Source organism: Apis mellifera, linkage group LG1 (assembly GCF_003254395.2).
Source record: "Apis mellifera strain DH4 linkage group LG1, Amel_HAv3.1, whole genome shotgun sequence".
Taxonomy (NCBI): Eukaryota; Metazoa; Arthropoda; class Insecta; order Hymenoptera; family Apidae; genus Apis; species Apis mellifera.
In genome coordinates this window covers 6841391-6862156 of record NC_037638.1, presented here as the reverse complement: position 1 = coordinate 6862156, position 20766 = coordinate 6841391, and the positions used below count along the sequence as shown (strand labels likewise).

The following is a 20766-nucleotide window of genomic DNA, read 5'->3' as shown; positions in this document are numbered from 1 at the left end:
TAGAAAAAATAAACTTAATTAATTCCAAAGTGAGAGAAGAAATTGAATTCTAAAACAACATAATAAAATAATATTTAGAAAGATTAATAAGTTTATCACAGAATTGTACGAATATTCAGATATAAATTAATTAAATACAAATTAAATATTGTAAATAAAATTTCTAATTATTTACAATATTAATATTAAATTTCTATTTATTAAATATTGAAAAAATATATATACTTTTTAATATTGGTGAAAATAGATTCAGTCTAGAATCACATTTTGGTTATGCTTCAAGGAACAAAAAGCGTTACAGCAGTAGTACAATCTGTAACTGCTGCTACACACAACTATATACTTCACGGTATCAACTTCTCTCTCTCTCTTTTTATCGTTCTAAAGAAAGAAAGACCAATCGCATAGATCAGTCTTCGTTTCGAGCATGGAATCATTTACATAACGACTGAATTTGAAAACTTAACCAAAAAACTGATCGATGAATGAATGGTAAACAAACTAATAAAATTATCTAATAGAATTTTATTATTGGAGTTTTATTACTGGAATACCTATTTATGTTACAAAATACGTTACAAGTATATTATATCTAATCGCGTAGATCTATTTATACATCGAACGAAAAAGGACAGGAAATAAAATTTATATTTAAATATAAAATCGATGTTTAAAATTTCCTTATATAGAGAATAACTTTGAAAACAACTTTGAACGTACTTGAAAATTATAATAATTACGACATGTTTGGAATAATATCATTATATTATATTTTATTTTTTTATTTATAATCAACTTTCGTCATCAACATATATTACCACATATTAATGAGAAATCAAATAAATTTTAAGATTTAATAGAATTTGTTCTTTCGTAATAAAATTTCCTAATAATAATAATAATAATATCTAATAATAGATAAATCTAATCTAATAATAAAATCGCCTCAATGTTCATATTATATCGTAATTTACGATGTAATAAATTCTCTTCCATTTATATATATTTTTTTTTTATAAATTTCATCACAACGAAGAATAATTTACATTATTTGTATCTTTTCATTGATATTCATCTAATTTTTATCGAATCTTATTATCTGATATATATATATAAAAAAAAAAAAAAAATAAGAAAGAAATTTAGCAATTTGAAAATATTCAATATTATTATTCACATAAGAAATATTTTTGAATCTATTATAGAAGTTTGTTTATTCTATTATTTTGTTTTTACATTTTTACATTTTTTTTATTTTTATATCTATTTTATGTGAGTTGAGTCTTGTTCGTCTTTACAATGAAATTTTATACTAAAAACTCGTTTTAAAAATGATAAAGATATATTGAATTTAATATATAATAAAAAAAAAATATATATAAATTTTAATTTGATATAAATATCGTTTCGATATCTTCAAAATTTTCAAGATTTATCGAGTATCTTTTTTTTTGTAAACATCGTAAATATAATTTATAATCAAATTGATATTGTTATCATTTCTATGATCATATTCCAATATAATTAATTAAAACGATTTCACAAATAAAAATAAACGTATTGCATATATCTCCTATTATTGCTTGCTCTCGTACGTTTATATTATACATAATTTGTTTGAGATTTCAATAAAACAACGTAAAATCAGAACACGGATAAGAATAATAAAAAGAATAAAATAAAAAGAACACAAACAAATCGATATTAAAAATAGAAACAGAACACTTACTTCAAGCAAAAAAAGATACTCGACACTCCTTTCACTTACCTGTACACTTATCGAGAAATCACCGCGTAATTGCCACAATCGTAATAACAATTCTTAATCATCTTCACACAAATGATCCTCCTCGCGTGGAACAATCTCACTTTTCTATCTTTTTCTTTCAAATTCAACGCTTCTTCTCCCTTACGCCCATAACCTCACATTTCAGTGAAAACCTTTCGGTGGTCGAAAACCTTCGGATAGAAGGAGAACGAGTCGAGTGTTGCGCATGCGCGACCGGTACATGGGCCAAAATAAATAACGCGTTACGGTGGCGCGCGTTTCAATCATTTCTCCACGATGTTTGCCACGTACAAATCGTCCCACAACACCCATCGCCTATTTTTCCTACTTTTCCTCACCGCCGCTCTTCCAAACTTATCCAAATCGATCACGCACACCGGAACGGAGAATCTGATCACGAACGTGATCAGTTGGAACAAATTCTTGAACGAGTCGCTAAAGTTCGCCTCGAGGACCCAGCTGGACAGGACGCCCGAATCGAATTCCCGATACGACTTCATAGTGATCGGTGCCGGGACGGCGGGCGCGACCGTTGCATCCAGACTCACCGAGATCCAAAACTTGACCGTTCTTCTGATCGAAACGGGGCTCGAGGAGGAGCTCTACATGGACATACCCCTGTTCGCGAATTTTCTCCAACGTATACCGGGCCTCGACTGGATGTACCAAACCGAGTCGTCCGACAATTACTGCAGAGGGATGATCGGTCGCAAGTGCAGGTTCCCCCAAGGAAAGGTGATGGGTGGCAGCAGCGTGATCAACTACATGATAGCCACGAGGGGGAACAAACGGGATTACGACAACTGGGCCAAGATGGGAAATTTTGGATGGTCTTACGACGACGTGTTGAAGTATTTCAAGAGATTGGAAAACATGATGATACCCGAGTACAGAAACGACACTGTTCATCACGGTACCGAGGGCCCGGTCACCATTAATTACCCCCGTTTCGCCACTACTGTGGCGAGAACGTTCGTGGAGGCCGGCCACGAGCTCGGCTACCCGATTTTGGATTACAACGGGGAACGGCAGGTGGGCGTTTCCCTGTTACAATCGACCACGGACATGGGTTTACGAACGAGCAGCAACAAAGCTTATCTCGTCGGCAAGCGGAGGAAGAATCTTCACGTGACGAAGTTGAGCACGGTGCGCAGGATACTGTTCGACGAGGGGAGGGGGCGAGCGGTGGGAGTGGAATTCGCCAAGAGGGGGCGGCTTTTCACCGTGTACGTCGATAAGGAAGTGATCGTCTCGGCCGGCGCGATATCCAGCCCCAAGCTTCTGATGCTGTCCGGCATAGGTCCTGCCGAGCACTTGAGGGAGATGGGGATAGAGGTGGTGAGGGACGCACGGGTCGGCGACAATTTGATGGACCACATAGCGTACGGAAGCCTGCTGTACGACATCGATCAACGGGTGGACGTGATCGCGAACAGGTTGTTCCAACGCGTGTTGAACAATTACTTCATGGACAAAGTCGGTCAGTTGACTTCGCTCGGTGGCACCGAGGCGATCGCGTTTATCGACGTGGACGATCCGAGGGAGAGGGAAGTGCCGAATGTGGAGCTGCTGTTCCTGGGCACATCGATATACAGCGTAAACACTATAGGGGACAATTTCGGTTTGAACGAGGAGATATCGACCAAGTTCACCTCGTACAGAAATCGGCGCGCGTTGTCCGTGTTCCCGATACTGCTTCAACCGAAGAGCAGGGGAAGGATAAGGCTGAGGTCGAGGGACGCGGACGACAAGCCGAGGATATTCCCGAATTACATGAGCGAGCCGGAGGACGTCAAGGGTCTGATCAAGGGGATCAAGGCTGCCAACAAGTTCTTACTCGGGACCAAGGCTTTCGAGAGATTGAACACCCGGCTCAACAATCAGACCGTACCCGAGTGCGAGAAATTCCCTTTCGACAGCGACGATTACTGGGAGTGCAATTTGAGGCTGATACCGATCACCATTTATCATTACAGCGGCACTTGCAAAATGGGGCCGGAGAGCGACGAAACTGCCGTAGTGGATCCTACGTTGAAGGTAAGAGCGTACGTATTTTCGTGAACGTGATGTAACGAAGGATGGAAATTTTTCCAGGTGATCGGCGTGAAGGGGTTAAGGGTGGTCGACGCTTCGATAATGCCTATGATACCGTCGGGACACACCAATATTCCAACGTACATGATCGCTGAAAAGGCGTCCGATATGATTAAAGATGAATGGGGATATCCGATTTCTTAATATTGTTATAGTTGGATATAATTAAAATTTATATATATATATATATAAATATATAGGTAAGATGTTTGTTTAATAGATTCTATTAAAGTATTAAGAAAAAAAAAGAATCTTGTCAATTGAAGTATACATGACAAGAATTAAATATATATATATATATAAGATAATCCTTTAATAGAATCTATATATTAATAAGAAGAAAGAATACAAGTTAACAACGAATATATATATGTATATCATATTTGAAATTAATCTTATCAGTCGAAGTAATACATAATATGCATAAAAATTAAAATATATTGTACATATATATAGATAAGATATTCGTTTAATAGATTCTATATATTAAGAAGAAGAAGAAAGAATATAAGTTAACAAGGAATCACATTTGAAATAAATCTTGAAGTATATCGGATAAGAATTAAAAATATATATATATATATATATTAGATAAGATATTTATTTAATAGAGCTTATGTATTAAGAAAAAAAATACAAATGCAAATTAACCAATGTGTCATATTTTAAATTATCAGTCGAAGCAATCTATTACGCAAATTAAAATTGATATAGATAAAATATTCGTTTGATAGATTGTATATATTAAGAAGGAAGAAAAAGGAATATGAATTAACGATATATCACATTTGACAATGAAATCAATCTTGTCAATTGAATATTATTTATTTTTACGTTATTTTTTACGTTTCTTGTTAGAATTCTTTACTTCTTAAATATAAATTGAATTAAATAATGATCGTATCAGATATGTTAAAGAAATTATAGAATCAACGAGATTATCAAGGTTAGTTAAAATTATTAAATATTTAAGAAATGGAAGAGAATTTAGAATGAAGGAAATTAGAGATCCAATCCAATTTATCTCTGTATCGTTCGTTTTATGAATTTACGATTTCTGGATACGTTTCTATAATAAACTAGGGAAAATTATTGTTTAAATATTATTGCATATTTTTAACAATATTTATTACAACGTATTCAATTTGAATTTTGAAAATAATTTGACGAGGAATGATCCTCGTGACGTTACATCATCATTATTCATTTAATTAGAGAATGTAAAACTCGATTCGATTCTGTAATAGGAAAAAAAAAAAAAAAAAAATTAAAAAATCGAAGAATTTTAATAATTAATTCGATCATTAATTAATTTCATTTTCCGAGAATAATTTTTCTCTCTCAAAACGTCTCATGTTCTCTTTTTATCTTTAGAAAAAGTGAAAGTGAATGTCCTTCACGGGTATTTGCCTCTTTTAAAAATATTCATTGATCGGATTAACGGATAAAGGTCAGTATGAAAATGGTACACGATGATTGAAAATAAGTCAAAACGAATATCAAAAATAAATGTGTTTCTCGTTATTAAGGAAAGTGAAAGTGGATGATCAATCGATAACCAATCTTTCATATTTATTAATGATTATTAATGATATCTAACACATTTAAATGAAAATTAAAAAAATATTATAAATAAGATTAAATAAAAATTCATCGTTTATCGTTTGAAACGTTTAACAAAAATTAATAGAAAAACTGTAACAATCTTTGAAATGGAATTTTAATTAACTTTTTTTTTTCCATTTTATTTTCATTGTAAACGAATTAATTATTAAAAAATGCGCAATTACAAAGCGTCGCGTCGGTAAGTTTTCGAATTTAATTTGTTCATTTGACTAACAAATGAACATGGCGGGGAATAAGAGATCAATTATTACAATATCATACTATTGTAATAATTATTATTTTTCTTACCCTTTTCAGAAAGAACAGCTTTTCTATTAAAAATTCATATTATTGGAGAGAAAATATCGTTTAATATTTGGGAATAAAGACAAAATTGAGAAATTTCTCCGCCGAAAGTCACAAAAAAAAACCCACTCGCTTCTTTACCGACTGACCATGCTCTCTTTTTGTCTCAGGGATTTTTAAATAAAAATTCTTTAGATTTTACTGTATCATATTTTTGAATATGAAAGAAAAAAATGATTCGCTTCTTAATCAAATTATTCAATTTTTATTATTTAGAATAAGGAGGTATTTTAAACTATTTCTTAAATTTTTTAAATTTAACTATTAAATATAACATTTTATCATTAAGTTAAAAACTATATTAAAATATGTTATAAAATTTCATCGATATTCATTTTTCTTTTTTTCTTCTTTATAACGCTTCAGATTTTTCGATAAAATAAAGTGACAATAATTATTCATTCGCCAATCCGAAATAAATAAATAAAACTGAACGATTTAATATAATCATGTGTAAATTGATCGATTAAATTGATTTAATTGTTTTTAAAACGATTTAACTATATTTTTATAAGATTTCAATTGTATTTTTATAGACACAAAATTGGACATACATAAATACATATAAATATAGACACAATTGTAATTTTACGTAATGTCTGTAGAGTATCGTTCGTTCTTTCAAATCTGTTGAAAAGAAATTATGCTATTCGCGTAATTAGGCGCATGCTTCCACGCGTAACCACAGATTTCCACTATTTTGTTTTCATGTGATATAAAAAAATAGTTACCAATGTTTTGGTTAAATTATCTTCTAAATCAATTATTTTTTTTTTTACACCAATTACAAATTATATTTGTATATTTGAATACATTTTACATTTGAATATTTATATGTATTAACTAAAAATTACCGAGATAATTTCAAGCAATATTTTCCTTTTCAAAAACATTTGTTTCAGTTTTGTTAACAAGTTAAAAAAAAAAACCGGTGATCAATCATAAAGCGCATAACATGATGGTAGTGTTGGCTATGTGCCGACAATCGAGCACAAACAAATCCAAACAACACATGTTGAAGAAAGTGTGTCGAATGTTATAATTTATTCATTGTTCGTGATATAATTCGATATAATTTTTTATCGTTAAAAAAATATTTTAAAATATATAATAATAAAATATTATATTCAAAACACACATATACGTTGCTGGTTCGTGCTTTGGTCAATGGCACAATCGATGCTACCCGATTATGCAATCCGTAAATTTTTTGTAATATTTTTTTTTTTAAAACTCTAAAAAAAAAATTCTAATGAAAGTTTTTTGAAAAAGGAAAATATTGCTTGCTACCTCAATCAGTTGAATGTTCTGTATATATTAGAATATATTATTAGAATATATTAAAATAACTTTCGTCAAAAAATATTTCTTCAAAAAATACATAATTTTAATATGATATGATATTTCAACTATTAATAATTTATTATATATCTTTATATATCTTTTTTTTTTTTCGAAATAAAATTTGATTAAATTAAATTTTGAAAGTGAGGAGAGAGGGAATTTTATGGGGGAGGTGGAAAGAGAAACTCGTCTTATAATGATACCTGTATCCTAAAATATTTAGTGTGAAAGTGCCACAAGAAACGTGTTTTACTGACAAATCTTATATTAAATAAAATTAAGTAAGTAAGACAATAAAATTTTTTTTATAAAAATCCTATCATTGTTCGTGTCGAGAGCCATCAAAATTGTGACAATTATATTATTATAATGTAATTATAATAGTTTGATAATATCATAAATATAATATCATAAATTGTGATAATTATGTAATAATGATAATACATTGTTATAAAGCAATTGTATCATAAACGTATAGATACATTTATAAATTTGCATAATATTTTCTTATCATCTATAAATGCATGAAGAAAAATAAATATATTCGTATTAAAATATAAAAATTGAATTTTGAAAATTTGAAAAATCCAAAAATTGACATTTATTTATTAAATTGTATGTAAAACGATTAAAATTTGTGTTAAATAAAGTAAAATAAAGTAAAATTCTATCTGTAATAATGACATTTTTGTATACATCAATTTTCATTTGATCTTCCCAATATTTCAAAATTATTCCAATATAACATTCTGTTAGATAGATAAAATTAATTTGAAATATATCTCATTAATGATTAATAATGATATTTATCATTTAAAATTATTTTGGTCTGTATATGAGAATAGATACATGTTAGCTACATAATAGACAATAACAAGTTGCAGTTAACCTTGAGTCATGCTTCGAGAGGCAAATGTAAAACCAAAACAAGTGATTATCTTTTATTTGCTTGAGTGCAGCCTTTTCGTACCATAAACCATTGTTTCTTTGTTCAATTGATGTTATGTAAATGTATAGCGAAAATAAAATATTATATTTTTTAATATATTCGTCAAATCAATTTAACATTAAAATCGATTTATTTATTTATTCGAATATAGATATAAGAGACAATTATAAGTTGAAATGCCAAAAAAAAAGATGGATATCATTTTTCATAATTTTTTAAATGACACGTCAATCATCATAGAATAACAAGTTCTTATGACTTTTCAATCCAGCTAGATAATTTTTAAAAAAATATTAATTTATGAGATTATTTAATAATCGTTTCTGATACTTTATTATTAAATTACAAAAATTCAAAAATAATTATTTTTTATCATTGCAAAAGCTATGATAATTCCTTATTTCACATCTTGCTTCGTTTCAATTATTTATATATCCTTTGTCATTGCTAGCCAATCTAAGAATAAGTGTCAATTAATCAATTAAAAAATTATATTCTTATGAATCATTGAAGAATTGTGATCAGAAATAATATAAAGAAAATATTTCATACCTTCTCTCTCTCTCTCTCTCTCTATATATATATATATATATTGTTATACTAAATGTTATAAATATAAAACCAATCATTTATTTATAATCCTTATAATCATTATCTTTTCCAAATCTTAGCTTGAAAATATTCCAATAAATAATACTTACGTAAGTTATACAAACGGACAATCACTGCATATCAAAATAAGATATGTACACATGTCTATTATCATCTAATGGTAAAATTATGTGCAAATAATACGAATACCCAACCTTGAACACGAACACTAAAAAAAAAAAAAAAATAACAAAATTTAAAACGTTCTCAAGACAAATAATTGATACTGAACAAAAATAACACAAATATTTTACATTTTTATTAACTCAGAGATACTCAACAACAATGGATTTACAAGTGTTAAATAAAAATAAATTTTCACAAGTTTATCAATTATCCATTCATTCATCCCATATGTAACTATATGTGACTCCTCTATATTTAACTGCAACAAAAATTAAATTATTTTCAATTGTTTGAAAAAAAAAAAATAAATTTTTCTTTTTTACAGAATCATGATTGGATCAGATAAAATAGCGCATCTGACGCTGCTCGTAATATATACTACGTTCTTAGCGGAGATTCGAACCATTTCACTATTTCACAGTTACAAACTGCCGAATGACATTTTGAACAGAGACGAGGGAGACAATAGGCGATACGATTTTATCATAGTTGGTGCCGGATCCGGTGGATCCGTCTTGGCCAATCGGCTGTCCGAGAACAAGGAATGGAATATCCTGCTGCTAGAAGCTGGAAATACCGAGAATTTGTTCATGCAGGTCCCATCGTTCTCGGTGTTCATGCAATTATCGCGCTTTAATTGGGGCTACAAGGTGGAACCCCAGGAAAATGCCTGTTTAAGTATGATCAATCGGCAATGCGATTGGCCACGGGGGAAAGTCGTGGGTGGGACCAGCACGATCAATTATATGATCCATACCCGGGGAAATAAATTGGATTACGATCGTTGGGCCAAGATGGGGAACGAAGGTTGGTCTTATCGGGACGTGCTTCCTTATTTCAAGAAGAGCGAGAGATTCAACATTCCAGGTTAGAAAAAATGTTATTATAATTACATAACCTATACATAAGAAAGCTTCGAAGGAAAGAAACGTCAAAGGTACAAAGTTTGGTTAATTTATTTAACCTCGAATCTTAAAAAAATTTTCAAACAACTTTAGAATCTTTAAGCTTCATATCCATGTTCAGCCTTTTATCGAGCTTCGAGTAATAATAATTAAAAATGAAACAGACAATAGTATTAATTATTACTTGTATCTCGAAATCAGAAAGAATTCCCAGTGAAATTATATAACTAAAAAAAAAACTTAAAATAAAAGAAATATTGTTATGAATATATTTAGGCGAAAAAATAAATTTGAATTTTTCATTAGAAATCTCTTCTCGTTAAAATCAAGAAACGAAAGATTTCTAAAAAAAGTATTTTATCTCTCAAAAATTGAATATTATCTGCTTGAGAAATCGAATCTTGAATATGAGAGCGTTCGCGAAATTAAAAAACTTGGCACGTATACTGCGAGGATAATTAAGCGGCATATTCATGTCCAGGCATCGAGAACAGCTCGTATCACGGTTACGACGGCCGTTTGTGCGTCGAGCGTTCCCCGTACCGGTCGGAAATATCGAAAGCCTTTTTGGAAGTGGGTAAAGAGTTTGGTTACAAGGTAGTCGACTACAACGGCGAGAAGCAAATCGGTTTCTCCCTCATCCAAGCGAACCTGGACGCTGGGATGAGGTGTAGCGCAGCAAAGGCGTATTTACGCGTGAACAGGCCGAACCTGAACATCGTGACCCAAGCGAGGGTGACGAAACTTTTGATCGAGGGGAGACAGGTTCACGGTGTTGTGTACGCGAGGAACAAACGTTGGACGAAGGTATTCGCCACGAAGGAGGTGATCCTCTCTGCAGGCAGCGTAGAATCTCCTAAATTGTTGATGTTGTCGGGGATAGGGCCTAGGGAACATTTGGAGGAATTGGGTATCAAAGTGATACAAGACTCGAAAGTCGGTTACAACGTGTACGATCACTTGGGTTTCTTGGGTCTCTCGTTCAAAGTGAAGAACGTTGCCACTCAGTCGATAAAGAAGACGTTGAAACTTGAGACGTTCTTGGAATACTTTTTCAACGGGAACGGTTACTTGTCATCGATCGGTGGGCCGGAGGCGATAGCGTTCGTCCGAACCAAGTACGCGAACGACAACAGACCTGACCTTGAGTTGTTGTTTATCTCGGCCAGTTTGAACTCGGACGGTGGAATTCTGGGCAAAGCGATGAGTGTGAGGAAGGACGTGTACGAGGCAGTGTTCGAATCGTTGGGGAACAACGAGACGTGGACTATATGGCCGATAGTGCAATTCCCGAAGAGCGTTGGAAGGATCAGTTTGAAATCCAAGAACCCGTTCGATCCGCCCAGATTGGAGCCGAACTTCTTCTCGGATCCGCTCGACGTGGAAATTATCTTGGAAGGGATCAAAATCGCTGTAAACATATCGAATTCGAAGATATTTCAAAGATACGAGAGCGCGTTGCATCGTGGGATTATACCGGGTTGCAGGATATTCGAATTTGGAAGCGACGATTATTGGAGATGCGCCATAAGACACTTGCCATCCATGATGAATCACGAGGTGGGCTCGGTTAAGATGGGACCGAGAAGCGATCCCGACGCTGTGGTCGATCCACAGTTGAGAGTGTACGGTGTATGGGGATTGAGAGTGGTGGATGGATCCATAATGCCGACTATAACTTCTGGACACGTGAACGCGGCAATTTATATGATAGGCGAGAAAGCGGCCGATATGATTAAACAAGAATGGCGGATCGGGCATTAGAATCATAGGTTTGAATTATGCGACTGTAATTGGATTAAGATTTGGAAGAATCAAATTTTTGTGAACATTTTATATGTATTTTACATTAATTCTTACTATTTTATACTAACTACTATTGTGTATTTTATATTAATTCTTATAATTAAAGAATTTATCAATATTATAAATGATTGATGTTATGGAGAATATATAATAGAAAGTAATAATTTTAATTTTTCATTTCATAATGTTCCTCGATGTTCGAATTATTTTAATTGTAAATTTATTATTTTATTTTTATAATTATTCTGTTACGTTGTCTCGTAAAAATAAAAAGTGAGGTTATGTCGAAAAAAAAAATGATTCAAGTGAATGTATTTTATCGAGTGAATTAATGGAAAAATATTTTAATGGAATAAATTGATCGAAAAATACGATTAATTATATCTATTATATCTATTTACGTTTTTTTTTTTTTTTTCGATACGAGAATATGATAATATCAGACTATTTTTCTCAATGATAGTATCTACTTTTTTTACATTACATTTTTAATTTATTTGTTTCCCTTTTATTTATCATGTTATTTATCATGTAAATAATACATTACGTAATTTTTCTTGTAAAGTAATTTCATTTCAATTACAAATTAGAAATTATAGGAAAACGAATAATTATTGAATAAAAGACCGTAAAGAAACATTAATCATTTCGATCATAAGATTAATATGACTCGGGAAAATAATATTTTTATCGATATATTGCAAAAAAAAAAGAAAAATATTTTAATTTCATTTTTCTATTTTATAAGAATAAGAGCAAATGACAATAAATTATAAATTATTTTTAACAAAATCGCTTTAGCTCGAATGTTAAATTGATTTAATAAAACATTTTTTATAATATTAATAAAAAAATAATAACTATGTTTGAAAATAAATAGTAAATTATATGCAATTCCATTTTACATGATGAATAAAAAGAAATATTTATATAAAATATTCTATCTTCTATAAATTAAAATAAATATTAAAAAAAAATTCCATATCAAACCACCAAAGAAATTAAATAACTTTGAATTATTAAGAAAAAATAATTCTATTTTAGTACGATGGAAGATAACAAATGATTTGCATGCGATAATGTGTCATGCAACAATCAGATGACCTACATACTTGTTCATTTCCAATAAAAGCGAGTTCTACGTGGAATACTATCAACGAGTTTATCAATGATACGAGGAAAATATAGGAGAATGATTCATATTTCTTTGTTTAATATACTTTCGCAAAATATTAGAGAAAAATGAACAATCATTAATTTTATTTGCAATATTCTCGACTAACTTGTATTTATGAAAAGAAAAATACTTATGAAATTGTAAGAAAATAAAAAAATTTTTTAAAATGAACGTAATTCAAATTTTGAAATTTAAAAAAAAAATAAATAAAAAATTTTTACAGCTAATAATGTATTATTTGTCTTTTCAGAAATAGATATTTGGATTATTAATCTCGTGATCCTATTTCCAATTGCCTGAGTTGAACTAAATAAGTCTTCATGCAATTTTATTAATTTCACCTTGAAATTATTTAACCTAATTTTATTTCTTTAATATTTAATTTTTCGTAAAATTAATATATTTTGATTTAGAAATTATTTGAAATAAACTATAATATAAAAATTTTAATTATAAATTATCGAAATTTGAAACAATATAATTATTTATATTGTATCAAATAAGTGTTAAGATTATATTTATACAAACTAAAAAATATCAAGCTTTAAGATTAAGGTTACGTCAAAATTATAGATATTTTTTATACATATATATAAATATTTTATAATGCAATATCGTAATCGATTGGAATAAATGCAATGACATAACCTTAAAAAATGATCTTGAAAACGAAACATGAGTTAAAATTAAAACAATGTAAAAATAAAACAAAACACGAGAAATAATCTAATCAGTTTATTTTATCAGACATTCATATATAAAAATTGATAATAAGTTTTGAAATAACCTCTAAATTCCAATTTCGAAAGATTCTTTTTATCATTCTATACCTCGAAAGTATTTAAATCCTTTTCAGTCATTCTTTATGTTTAATAGCAGCAATAATTTAAATATTCGATTTAAGTAAAATATTTTATATATTTATATCAAACATAAAAGATACGATATTAGCAAAGTCAGTATTGTCAAATGAATAAAATTAATTATTCAATTAATTTTACAAATGCATAAATTTTATGTACAAATCACACCAAAAGTATCAATCTTAGATAAATCAAATAAGAGTTAATGTTATTTTACCTATAACCAATAATAGAAGCTTTTAAAAAGAATCAAGCGTGGCAGCTCTAGATTAATATATCGCAACGCTTGATTAAACCACGAAAAATACCTATTTTTTTATTTATCTACATACCTGATACAACGAGAGCTTCGTTTGGACCACAAGTATGAACGTTTCCCATTGTCAGTTTAACTTTTTCTTAATGAAGATGCAACAACAAACCGGCACAAGCAAACAACTAGCACTAACACGATTATCACTGACACTAATCTATATATAATAAATAGGCAGTGATGAAATATCTATTATTTCAAAAACCCCGGTATATTATTAATAACATGCAACAACCTGTATTACTCGCGCGTCGTAAAGTTACGATGTTACTCAAAGCCACTACCCAAAATTATTTGTAGCTTTTGCAAAACCCTAGCTTGTAGCAGTACCAACCTATAATCTTATACACGTAGCGCCATCTTTTCATATTATAAAATTTATTTCAAAATTAAAGTTAATTTATTTTATAAAATTTTTTAACAAATAATCAGATAATAATAATTTTATTGAAATTATAAGGAATGTATTTATATAATATTTGAAACATTATTACTTGTATATTATTAATAGTTACAATAAATGACAAATTATTTCGTACGATAAATGCAATTCTCCATTTCAAGTATAAAAAATTATTAAAAACATAAAAGATGACATATTCCTATAATTTTAAACTATTTTTCTTTTGAAAAATAGCTACATAATTTAATATTTTTCTTTAACATATAACTTTTTATATATAAGATATAAAAAAAGGAAGATTTCCTTTTTTATAAGAATAATTTTTTTTTTTTATTAAAAAATAATTGGAACATAAAATTATATGACGTATTGTAGCATATTTTTAGGAATAATTTTTAATGTTTTACTATGTATAATGGTAGTATTGTTCAGAACAATCAAATGAATGCAGTTCAATTTGTGTGAGAACGCAGCATAACATAACCTCTTAAGTTTTACTGTCGTTTTGATTCTTGATTCTTATATGGAATTTAGAATGTAATAGATTTGATAAAATAACAATTATAAAGACTTTGTTTTAAATACAATATTAACATATAAACATTGACAAAATGTCAGAAGACGAAGTAGAAAGTTTTGAAATCACAGATTACGATCTTGAAAATGAATTCAATATTAATCGCCCTAGGCGTAAATTGTCAAAAAAACAACAAATGCTTGGTAAATATTTTATTTTAATATTATTATATTAAATATTATATTTGCTTTAAAATATTATTGAAGGAATTTTTTTTTCATTGTAATAGCAAAATCTAACCAAAATATTATTTTAGGTATTTGGGCTGATGATAGCGATGAAGAAGAATTATCTGCTAGACCATCATTTAAAACTTTTGATAAAGGACCAAAAAATTATACAACTCCTGTAAATTTTGTAGCAGGAGGTATTCAACAAGCTGGAAAACCAAAAGAAGAAACAGATGATAAAGATGATGATGAAAGTGATAATGAAAATATAAAATCACAAAAGGAATTTCCAAATAGTTCAAGGTATATTTCAGAGATATTACAATTTTTTTTTTATTTAATAATATATAATATATTAATATTATAAATAATAAACTATATTTTTGTTTATAGTTCTGATGATGAAAGACCAAATTCTATACATCAACGTGCATCATTCTCATTAAATACAGATGGAGATATTGCAGGTTTACGTAAAAAGAAGCATAAAGTAAATCCTTTATTAATGCAAAGTGGAATGGGTAGTTGGGAAGTTTATACAAAAGGTATTGGAGCTAAATTGTTGCTACAGGTATATATTAAATGGTAATAATTTTATTAATACTCTTATATAAATATGTTTATATTTATTAATATAATGATAATTTAGATGGGTTTTGAACCTGGAAAAGGATTAGGTAAACAACTACAAGGTATAAGTACACCAGTAGAAGCACATTTAAGAAAAGGCAGAGGTGCAATTGGTGCTTATGGACCAGAAAAAGGTCCAAAAGTTCCAGAAAAGAAAAAAGAAGATGAAATAGATGAAGGAAAAGAATCGAAAACTAAATTATCACAATGGAGAAAAGATGGAGGTACAGTTAAGAAAAAAGTAAATTATGTATATCGAAGTGTAGACCAAGTTTTGGAGGATGGAAAATTGAAACCTAACAAAAAAGTAAGAATATCCAATGAAATGAGTAAAGTTAAAGTTATAGATATGACTGGACCAGAACAAAGAATTCTTAGTGGATATCACGCAATAGCTGGAGGTCAACAACGACCTGATGAAAATGTTGTTACTGATAAAAAATCTAAAGTTAATTTTGCATTGCCTGAACTACAACATAACTTAAATATACTTGTGGACATGTGTGAACAAGATATTATACAAAATGATAGAAGAACACGACATCTAAGTGATAGGGTAGTTGCATTAGAAGCAGAAAAGAAAAATTTGTCTAAAGTTATAGATCAACATAGTCAGTTAATAGATACATTAGAAAATGTTCTTGCAATTGTAGACAGATTGATGGATGAAACCAATCAATTAACATTACAAGAAACTGCAGATGCTTTCAAAGATTTACAAGATAAATATTATGAAGAATATAAAATGTATGAACTTGGTGAATTAGCTAGTAGCTTTGTTGGTCCAAAAGTAAAAGATTGTTTAATTAGTTGGAATCCATTAATGCAACCAAAACAACCAATTAAATTGTTTGAACAATGGAAAAGCATTTTAGAAAGCGGTACTACTACTCTTCAAACAAGAACTATGCATCCATATGATCATCTTGTTTGGAATTCATGGATGCCTTCAATTAGAGGAGCTATTCAGTAAGTATTTTGTTTTTTAAAAAATTATTATTATTAATTAATCATTATAAATAATATATATATATTATAATTTTTATTATATTTTTTTTAGACAATGGACATGTAGGCAACCAGAACCACTAATAGAATTAATAGAACATTGGATGCCACTTCTTCCAAATTGGATATTAGAAAATATTTTAGATATGTTAGTTCTTCCTAAACTTACCTTAGAAGTAGAAGAATGGAATCCTCTTACCGATACAGTACCTATTCATACATGGATTCATCCTTGGTTACCACTTTTACGTATGTATATATTTAAAAAATTTATTAATGATTAATTTTTAAAATACAAAAAAAATTATTCCAATTATTGATATATTGTTGTTATTATTATAGGAAATCGTTTGGATACTTTAATATATCCAATAATACGACGTAAATTAGGATCTGCATTAGGTGGTTGGCATCCATCCGATAGATCCGCTAGGCTAATGTTACAACCATGGGCTAATGTCTTTGCAAAAGGAGATATGGAAGCTTTCTTGGTGAAAAATATCATTCCAAAATTACAAATAGCACTTTCAGAATTTGTTATAAATCCGCATCAACAACATTTAGACCAATGGAATTGGGTATATGAATGGAAAGAGTTAATTCCGTCTCATATAATGGCAGGATTATTAGATAAATTCTTCTTTCCTAAATGGTTACAAGTTTTGGCTCTTTGGTTAAATCATTCACCTAATTATGATCAAGTTACAAATTGGTATATGGGATGGAAAGGCATGTTGAGTGAAAAAATATTGGCTGAACCGCTAGTAAAAGGTAAGTGTTCAATAAAAAATATTTAATTTATAATAATAAATAAAATTATAAATTTATGTTTATATATTCATTGATTTGTAGAACATTTTAAAAAAGCATTAGAATTGATGAATAGAGCAGTTTCTGTGCCACAAAGTCATCAACCGGGTGCGATGGAACAAGTTTCGTATTTAACGAGTTTAGAAAGGACGCAACCTACTATGTCACAGATGCCTCCAACTGCACAACCAAGAATGGAGGTATGATTTAGAATATTATCAATAATAGGTTAATAATATATTATATGTAATAAGATATCTTTTTTTTTTTACAGAGACTTGCAGAAGCAGTTAGAACAGCATCACAGATACCTCAAGGTTTTAAAGATCTTGTTCAAAAGAAATGCGAAGAAAGAGGTATTTTATTTATGCCAATACCAAATCGGTATAGGGAAGCAAAACAAATTTATAAAGTGGGTAATGTTCAAGCTTACATAGACGGAAATGTTGTATTCGTTTGTCATAATGGTATGAATTGGATGCCGACACACTTAAATGCTTTATTAGATATGTCTGAACTTTAGAAATAATTATAATCAAAAATATATACGTTTAATTGTATACATATTTATATATCTTGTACATATATTGTAAAATATTTTATAATATATGATATTGAAAAAATTGCATTAGATAATATGCATAACAAATAAAATCAAATATAATTTTTTGTATATTTGAATTTACTTTTTTAAAACCTCATTTATAATCTATCTAATATGATTTATCCTAATAATATAATATATAAATGTATAATTAATATAATATAATAGCAGAATTTTAATGCTATAGAGAAATTATGTTCAAACAATATACATATAATATAAAATATAATAAAATTTATTTTTTTTATTTTCTTGTAAAAACTTTTCAACCCCTTTTTCTATACATTTATAATTGTACGCATTATCGTTATGAGACGTTTTATCGAGGCGCTCCATCTGAAACATTTCTACATGTTTCGTGCAAGGAGAGAACATCTCTTTCCTTCGATGGTACTCCCGGCATTCACGTTTCACGAATGCAGTCTTGCGTTCGTGAATGTTTGTCTTATTGACCACTTCTGTTCAAAGCAGTCGAAGTCGAACGCGTGTAGGCGCCCCTGGTTATCCTACTACTGAGGCGCAGCTATAAAACTCCTCAATATGGAAAGTTGCACGTGATCCTGAGGAGTCGTACGTATGTACCTACAGAGTCGTCCAATAGGCATCGTGTATTAACTACTACGATGTGTGCCGGTCCTGTGTACCAACCATGGGCGCCACCATGCATAAGGCATATAGATTCCCTGGCTTTACACGATACGGACCTTATTTGCAATACAACATTATGATAATTTTTGAAATAAATGTTTTTATAAGATAAAGATGTATGTATATTATATAAGAATTAAGAAATTTAAATTTTATAAAATCATTTATATATGGTAAATAAATTATTTTGCAAGGTTTAATTTAAATATTAAAATATTTAATTCAATTTAAATATTTTAAAATTATAATGGAATATATGGAATTAAAAATCATCCATGTAATTATTATATTTAAAAAATATTTATATAAGATTTCTATATTATTGATGTTATGATTTCCATTCGTTTTTGTAATAATAAATAATTAATAAAAATATTAAAATACTAATAAATAAGCAGTAATAGATTTAAATCTTTGAAAAATTTAATTTTGTCCTAACTATACATTCTCGACTTTCTCCTTTTCAATCATTATACACATATTTTCTCAAATGAACAATTTCAATCGCAACAACCTGAATACTTAATATATGATAAACTATACAAGAAATCCAAAGTTATTTTTACATTTCTCAATTGAACCATGAGTTTGATTCTAGGTGACGCCTATGGCACTACTACCAATGAGTTCACGTCTCATACGTAGAGGACTGGTCCTGTAAGAGGATGGACATCTCTCGCCTACACGCCTAGCAGATCTGTGCTCTCGGGTGTCGAGAAAATTTGCATCGGATCGGAGTGTCTGCCTAGTAACTGGCTGCTTTTACTACAACGGGTATCGCGCGGCTTGAGATTCAAGAAATGCTTCTGCACTCTCGTCTTCTTTTCTTCGTTCATTGTGTGCGTATTCACGATATGCATACTTACATGTATACGAGGCGAGCACTTGTCGAACTGCCTGCCAGATCTTAACGTCTATCGTACCATTCGTACCGATTGTACGAAAGGCAGTCGAGGTGAAGTTGTCGCCTCACGAAGGAAAATATTGGACCGTTCGCGTTGAAAAAATAAAATAACATGCACGGGAAAGGATTGAATCGCGTGTGCATTGCCGGATATTTTTCGAAGTGTTTGTAATATTTTTCAAGCATTTAATCGATTTTTGTTGAAGACAAAGCGATCAAATGCAGATATTTTTCATTTTTTCGCGATTCTATCGAGTGATATTAAATCTTGTCATTTGATAATTGGATAATACGTGAACGAATATATTAAGAAATAGAGATAATATTTTTTTGGACAAGGTAGATTATTAATAAAAATATACATACATTTGCACGATCAAAAATGATTATCTCTGATTATATTCTTTGAATCTGGTTTATGTTTAATTCATTTTTATTTTTAACTAGATTATAATAAATGCTAATTATATTTTTTAATATTAAAAAAATAAAAAATAATATATCTTCATATATATATGTATATGTATTTATTTTTTACTCTGTTTCAGAAATAAAATCAAAAACCTGTTTTATTCTCATTAATTAAATACATGTGTGTATCTGTATCTATAATTATGAATAATATATTTATTTATTATTATTTATGCTGTTTTTATCTATTTTAAACTATAATTATATATATATATATTATTTACTTATTAATATCCTTAATATTAAATGATATTTATTTTACATAAAATGTACGTAATATTATGAAATGAATAAAAATATACCAAAAGAATTGTTGTTAATGAAAATCAATAACAGAATTATAATTTTTAAGATAAATTTAAAATATAGTAAACAAAATTTTTTAATAAAGTAAAAAAAATCAAATCAAAATATTTGATAAATTACAAAGTAGTATAATATTCTAAGATTAACGTAGATTCAATTTGAAGGAAGTGAGGTTACCTGAGCGAGGCAGCCACTTAATGGCAGCACCATTCAGATTGTGCTATCGCGGTGAATGAAGTCTCTTTCG

At 29.3% G+C, this 20766-nt stretch overlaps 3 protein-coding genes across 6 annotated transcripts in view; 2 read left to right on the top strand and 1 right to left on the bottom strand.

Moving 5' to 3' along the window:
• Nucleotides 1-14285, bottom strand: part of LOC726243 (flotillin-2) — a 96804-nt gene extending 82519 nt beyond the window's left edge. Inside the window, exon 1 of one of the 3 annotated variants that reach the window (XM_006564988.3) lies at nucleotides 14008-14285. In XM_006564988.3, the coding sequence (XP_006565051.1) occupies nucleotides 14008-14056 (49 nt within the window). In that variant the 5' untranslated portion in view covers nucleotides 14057-14285. Of the gene's footprint in view, nucleotides 1-1768; nucleotides 1903-14007 lie in introns of those variants that run through there. The other 2 variants (XM_006564986.3, XM_006564987.3) reach the window with 2 other exon arrangements.
• On the top strand, nucleotides 2051-4246 carry LOC410743 (glucose dehydrogenase [FAD, quinone]). Its single transcript, XM_394219.6, has 2 exons — nucleotides 2051-3826; nucleotides 3884-4246. The coding sequence occupies exons 1-2, from the start codon at nucleotides 2066-2068 to the stop codon at nucleotides 4025-4027; spliced, it is 1905 nt and encodes a 634-aa protein (XP_394219.3). The 5' UTR covers nucleotides 2051-2065; the 3' UTR covers nucleotides 4028-4246.
• On the top strand, nucleotides 7343-18259 carry Stip (Sip1/TFIP11 interacting protein). Of its 2 annotated transcripts, XM_016910826.2 has the most exons (9): nucleotides 7343-7479; nucleotides 9250-9791; nucleotides 15225-15441; nucleotides 15532-15709; nucleotides 15788-16737; nucleotides 16829-17025; nucleotides 17119-17547; nucleotides 17629-17786; nucleotides 17861-18259. In XM_016910826.2, the coding sequence occupies exons 2-9, from the start codon at nucleotides 9254-9256 to the stop codon at nucleotides 18107-18109; spliced, it is 2916 nt and encodes a 971-aa protein (XP_016766315.1). In that variant the 5' UTR covers nucleotides 7343-7479; nucleotides 9250-9253; the 3' UTR covers nucleotides 18110-18259. The 2 variants fall into 2 exon arrangements, with proteins under 2 accessions (XP_016766315.1, NP_001073674.1); NM_001080205.1 differs by lacking the exons at nucleotides 7343-7479; nucleotides 9250-9791 and adding an exon at nucleotides 14934-15111 and having other exon boundaries at nucleotides 17861-18250.
• Nucleotides 18260-20766: the final 2507 nt, after the last annotated feature.

What these genes read in the sequence shown, in the direction of transcription:
- LOC410743 (XM_394219.6), top strand. Translation starts at nt 2,066, where the DNA reads ATGTTTGCCACGTACAAATCGTCCCACAACACCCATCGCCTATTTTTC. An exon ending in TAGTGGATCCTACGTTGAAG is followed by an intron (nt 3,827 to 3,883) that starts GTAAGAGCGTAC and finishes AAATTTTTCCAG; the next exon opens with GTGATCGGCGTGAAGGGGTT.
- Stip (XM_016910826.2), top strand. Translation starts at nt 9,254, where the DNA reads ATGATTGGATCAGATAAAATAGCGCATCTGACGCTGCTCGTAATATAT. An exon ending in TCCTTGGTTACCACTTTTAC is followed by an intron (nt 17,026 to 17,118) that starts GTATGTATATAT and finishes TTATTATTATAG; the next exon opens with GAAATCGTTTGGATACTTTA. An exon ending in CTGCACAACCAAGAATGGAG is followed by an intron (nt 17,787 to 17,860) that starts GTATGATTTAGA and finishes TTTTTTTTACAG; the next exon opens with AGACTTGCAGAAGCAGTTAG.